This window comes from Egretta garzetta, unplaced genomic scaffold (assembly GCF_000687185.1).
Source record: "Egretta garzetta isolate BGI_Z169 unplaced genomic scaffold, ASM68718v1 scaffold108, whole genome shotgun sequence".
NCBI classification, from domain to species: Eukaryota; Metazoa; Chordata; class Aves; order Pelecaniformes; family Ardeidae; genus Egretta; species Egretta garzetta.
Genome location: NW_009260614.1, coordinates 6,231,525 through 6,237,397, shown reverse-complemented (window position 1 = coordinate 6,237,397; position 5,873 = coordinate 6,231,525). Strand labels below are relative to the sequence as shown.

General features: G+C 55.3%; 1 protein-coding gene across 1 annotated transcript in view; it reads left to right on the top strand.

Annotated features, from left to right (window-relative positions):
* The window catches only part of SRRM3 (serine/arginine repetitive matrix 3), a 33,383-nt gene that overhangs the window by 24,630 nt on the left and 2,880 nt on the right, over positions 1–5,873 (top strand). The window contains exons 10-11 of the mRNA XM_035900535.1: positions 8–38; positions 5,798–5,870. Coding sequence (XP_035756428.1) covers positions 8–38; positions 5,798–5,870 — 104 coding nt within the window. The remainder of the gene's footprint in view (positions 1–7; positions 39–5,797; positions 5,871–5,873) is intronic.

The window sequence follows — 5,873 nt, the reverse complement described above, 5'->3', positions numbered from 1 at the left end:
GCCACAGCCACGGCGCCCCGCTCCCGGAGCCCTCGGATGTACGTAGGCTTTTCTTGGATCACCGTTCTCTTCCCTCCCCTCCTCCCTCTGCAGGACCCCCCACCCCAGCTCTCCTCTCCCCTCTTTCCCCACTTGCTCAACTGCCCCCTCGCCCAGCTGGGGCACACACGGGGGGGATGTGGGGTGCAGGCTGCAGCCCCCCCAGCACCCATCAGCCTTCCACTGGGTGTATGGTCTCCCCGGGGGAGCCAGCCCATCACCTTGGGGCAGGTATTGGGGCAGCCAACAGGTCACCCCCCCCGCAAAGCCATGCATCACTCTGCAGATATCACCCCCTGGGGACAAGGGCTCGGCAAGCCAGGGTCACCGCTGGGCTCAGCACCTCCCTGGTTGTGGATTGAGCCCAAACAGCCAAGAAATGGGTAAAGCTGGAAAACTCTTGCTTCCCCTCCAGCCCCAACCCTTCCCAGTGCAAAGGTGCCAGCACCAGCACTCAGGAGTGCAGCACCCAGTTTTTGCCCAGTCTGGGGACTGGGGTTAGGCCAAGCTAAGGTTTGGAGGGGGTTTGGTGCTGGGTGCTCAGGCTTTAGGAACTCAGCATCCCCATGGCGGGTGACATCGGAGCTAGGTGTCCCCAGCTCTGCCTCAGCACCCCAGGGGTCCCAGTGAAGCCCGGGGGCTGCTCCCACGCTGAGTGGGGCAAAGCCCTAACCCAGTGGGCCCAGGGGGCCAGCCCCAGTTTAACCAGTGCTGGGGTGGCAAGGAGCCCACTGTGGCTAGCGGGAGGCTGGAGGCAGGGCTGAGTGAAGGCAGCATGCTGGGGAACCCCACTAATGGGGGGCACAAGGGTCCCCACTTGCCCCAGGGGACTTTATTTTCATGGGCGAGGTGCTGCGGGGATGCTCCTGGGCTGGTAGCACCCAACACTGCTGCCACCCAACGCTGCCACCCCAGTGCCTGCGGGGCCAGGGGCACCCTGGAAAATGGGGTGAGGACCCCCCCACCCCATACTCACATCCCTTTCACCCTCTCCAGCTCCCCATCCCCGGCCCAGCACCCAGGACCCCACAGCAGCACCCAGCACCCTGCCCGCCTCTCAGGGCAGCTCTCTGCTTTCTTCTTTCCTGTGGTTTCGGCTGGGGCGTGGGGGGGTTCAGGTGCCGAGCACCCACCCAGGCACCCGGCTTGCCCCGCTCTCCCCCTGCCCACCACCCCCAGCACCCAGCATCGCCCAGGCCGCTGAGCTCCCACAGCTCCCCGGCACCAGCGGGACTTTTCTCCAACAACTTTCTCTCTCTTTCTCTCTCTCTCTCCTCTTTCTCTCTCTGGTTTCTATTTTTTTTTTTTCTTTTTAATCCCATCTGTGTTTTTCTTTAGCCTCCCATTTGAAAAAAACCCAAACGGTAATATACACTTCCATTTCTTGCTCAGCAGAAGCAGGGACGAGGGGGAGGGAAGGGCAATGAAACGTGCTTTTTTTTACCCCCTCCTTGTTTTAGTTTCCTTTCTCATGATTTCTTTTCTTTTCCCTTGTGATGTACAGAAATGCAAACGATATATATCTCTCTTAATTTCTCCCCCCCCGTCGTCGTCGTGTTGTTCTAGAATTTTTTGCTTTTGTGTGTGTTAATGTGGAGAAGAAAAAAAAAAAAGCAGATGTGTTTTCTAAATATTTACGACTGCTGAACATTGTATTTCCATTTTCTCTATTTTGAACAAGGAATTTAAAAGGGAAGATAACCGAGCAGCTCTGTACTGCAAAGGTAGCGGGCTCGCTTCGATACCACGGAGCAAATTGCCCTTTGCCTCCTTGAATTGGCTACTGCCCCATTGCCTCGGCTGGCGGCCGGATCCTGCTGCCGTGGGGGTGGTTTTCCTCCGCGGTTGCAGGATGAGGCGGCTGGGTGCTGGGTTTTCCCCTCCCCCAAGCCAAGCACCTTGTGGCCATCCTGCACCCAGGCACCTGCATCCCAGCAGGATGGGTGCTGAGCATCCTTGGTACCTGGCCCCCTCCCCCTCCCCGCCTCCTGCAGACCCCCCAAAAGCTCCGGACTCAGCCCGTCCCCCGGGTGAGCTGTGGCCCCCCCCCAGCACCCCCAGAGCCACTGGGAGGAAGGGGTGCTCCGGGACGCTGCACCGCATTGCCTTCCCTTTTAAATACCCGGTCCCGTCTCCATCCATCCCTGCTGCCTTCCCCAGCCTTCCTCCCGGGTCTCTCCTCCTCCTCCTTGCCCACACACAACCTCCGGCCCCTCTTTCTCTCCGGTTTTCTTTGGGCCAACACAACCCAACAACCCTCGCCGTGTCCCACCTCCATCCATCGCCTTCCCTGCATGTCATCCGGGACTTTGCCATGTTCTATAGCGACTTTTTAAGAGCGCAACGCACCCGGGTTACAGATACCAGCCAGCAAACCCCGCCGCGGCCACCCCGCTCGGCGGCCGGCCCCAACCCTTCCATTTAAAAAAAAATTAAAATTTAAAAAAAAAAAAAGCTAACGAGACCAATTTTAAAATAATTAAGAAAAATCTAAGCAAAGCAAATGGGATTAGCCGAGGGGTCTGGATCGCCGTACTAAAGAGTCCTTGTCTTTTTCCCATTCTGCCCTCCAAATGTGGAGATTATTGTTTTCTTTTTTTATTATCGCATTCCTGTCACTGCCAATTGCAAAGGTAGGTATTTTGTCCACCTCTGCACGTTCACTTCTGCAGATGAGCCTGTTGAAAAGCACCGTAGCTTGATTTAATGTTATTTTCTCTTTCTTTCTGACTTTCTTTCTCTTTCTTTCTCGCTCTCCTTCTCTCTCTCTCTTTCATTTTGTCTCTTTTTGGTGGCTATATATAATAATTTTTTTTATTTGTATGGTTTTCCCCAGTTAGCTGCAAAGCCATGCTCTTCTCTTACGTTCTTTTTTTTTTTTTCCCCCTGTCCACGTAATATTTTTTTCTTTCTTCCCCCCTTTTCTCTTCCCCGTCTCCTCGTGCCGTCGGTAGAATGCATTTCTGTGTCTTTCAGCCCTCCAACTTTGTGTTCGTTTCCATCCAGGGGCCAAGCACGGCTGCTCCGTTTGAGTCCCCCCTTAGGGATCGGGTAACGAAGGCAAACATAATTAGTGAGAAATAGGGGCGGCAGCCAGAGCCCATGGGTGGGAGTGGCAGCAGATCCTGGGCGCAAGGGGTTTCCGGGTGGATGGATGGGAAAAGAAACGAGAAATTTGGGGAGATGTGTGGGTTTAGCCCCTCCTTGGGCTGTGGTAGACAAAAAAAACCCTGCAACCCAGGGAAAATGTTGGGGGGCTGCAATGGGGAAAGGTTGAAACCTTCCTCTGTGGAGGGAGGCAGATCCAGGGCATCACAGTCCCCGAGGGGCAGGGGACGGTGTCCCAACCCCAGCCATCCTATCCCTGCAAGCCCCCAGCACGTGTTTTCCCTTTTGCACAGAACCTTTGCCAATTTGGATTTATTTGGGGTGCTTTTCCTTTTGTTGCCTTCCTGCACGCCTGGGCAGGAGACCCCGGGTTTGGGTGGGAACCCAAGGTCCTGCAGCCCCAGCTGGCGGCGTGGCCAGCTGGCACCAAAATACCACCCTGGGAAAGAGGAAACCCCTCTCTTTCTCTCTTCTTCTTCCTCTTCTTCGTCTTCTTCTTCATCTCCGCTTTTATTTTCCCCTGCCTGGGCATGGGGCTGGGCACGGGCTCAGCTGAACCCTTAGAGGTGTCTGTGCCCCCCAGTGCTTGCAGGGCAGCTTGTGCCATGTGGGCATTGCCGCCAGCCTCCCCCCTCCCTGGAGCAGTTGCAACAGCAGCAGATTGCTAAAAAAATACCCCCAGATCCCCTCATTATCGCTCCAGTAGGCTGGTGTGCGGCTGGAGGGGGTGGCTTCTCTGTGGGGACTAGGAGGTGATGGGGGACATGCCACCGGTGGGGTGCAGAGTAGCTTGTGTGGTCCCCCACCTCGGGATGCTCGGGGACGTGGTGGCCTTTTCACAGCATCTTCATGGTGGTCCCCAGGCTCCCACCCTGGTTCCTCGCCTGCTTCTCTTTTGGGGGAGAAAAGCAGCAATTAGGACATGGCAGGGCGGGCAGGGAGAACCTCATCCTCCAGGATTAATGTTTGGGGTGATGGGCTGGTGGGGAGTCGGGGTTGCCGGCCCCCAGCTTAGCCCTGGGTGCGGTGACACAATCCCAGCAGCACCCCGATCCCCCTGGACCCTGTTAGATCCCCTTGGCCGGGCTCGGCACTGCCCTGTGCAGGATTTACCCCTCCAGGGATGCTCAGGAACCCACGCAGGGCTTCAGCCGGGGGAAGGAGACCCCCAAAGCCCCCCAGGATGGGGTTTGCCGGCTTGGTTGTGGCCAGCGGTGCAGGAGCTGTTTCCACCCATCTCTTTGGTCTAGCGGCGTTTGCAAAGATGGGGAGGAAAAGCCCAGGCAGCGGCTGCGGCTCGGAGGAGCTCAGATATTTGGGAGCCGCTGTGTGCTGGACCCCGGAGCCAGGCAAAACCCCCCCAGCTCTCGGCGAGAGCCTGGTGTGGGGCCTTGGCCGTGGCAGTGGCCCAGGGTCCTGTCCCCCCCCATAGGAGAAGTGAGTTGGTTTGTTTTATTTCTCCTCTCTTTGGCTCTGTCTCTGTCTCTCCTCCTTCTCTCGCTCTTTCTTTCTCTCTTGCATTTTTGTGAATCTAATGATGCACTTATATTGCCCCGCTTTTCCCTTCTCTTCATACCTTACCTACTAAAGGAGGAAATGCCACTTTTTTGGTAAGTGGATGTTAACCAAGAGGGACTTAAAAAAAAAAAAAAGCATATAATGGAATAAAAAAAAAAAGGAAGCAGAAAGCAAAGTCTGTGTTGAGTGCTGATGAGGACTTAGCAGTTCCCTGCAGAGTCGCAGCTAACAGCTCAACGCGTGTCCCAGGAAGAGCTCAGAGACGTTCGTTTATCTCAGTAACAAGGACATTTGTGAAGTTTTGCTTTGGTTTTGGTTTTGGTTTGTTTTAATTTGATTTGATTTGATTTGGATGGTTTTTTTTTTTCTTCTTTCTTTTTTTGGTTTCTTTTCGCCTTCTTGCCCCCGGCCCCCCGCCCCCCGCCTTGCCCTTCATTGTCGCTCTGTGCCGTCCTCCTCATTTCTTGATTTATTTTAAGCTGAAAGCTGAACTATCTTATAACAACTACACGTACCTGAACATATCTCTCTATATGTGCATGCCTTTGTGTGAGCAGCCCCCATCACCTCCAGCCCTCTTTGGTTCGACCCCTTCCCCTCGGCTCAGTCTGATTTACTCTCCCCCACCTCCTACCTTCCCTCCTCTCATCTTTTCTTTCCCCCCCCCCATTTTCCTCCCTTCGTTTGGGTTTTACCCCCCTTTTCCCTTCCCCTTTCTTGGTCGGGGCGGGCGGGCACCAGGGTTTGCTTTATCCCCACTCCAGGTGTTTTTTGGGGGGGTTGTTTCCTTCCCTTCGAGCTCTCCCTCCCCAATGACTTGGGGGTTTTCTTGGATAATTTTTGGGTTTTTTTTTGCTCCCATCCCACCCCTTCCTTTGGGTTTTTTTACATTTTATTTTAATTATTTTTTTTGGCGTTTTGCATGCGGAGGTTTGCATGACCCATGTTGTTGAGGGCGAGAGGAAGGTGCAGGGTAGCGTCTGTGTAGCCTGCCTTATGCGATGTGCGTTGACGTTGTGAACCGCGTCCCCGGCCCTGCGCCCCCCATTAAAATCCCCTTTCTCCTTCTTTCTTCTCTTCTTCCCCCCCTCTGCCTTTCCCCATTCTCTTTCTCTCTCTCCCCCCTTGCCAGAGGCCGGCCTTGGCGTCCTCCTCTCCGCGGGCTCATGGCAGGACAGAGCCGCCATCCCCCCGTACCCGGGGGGGCC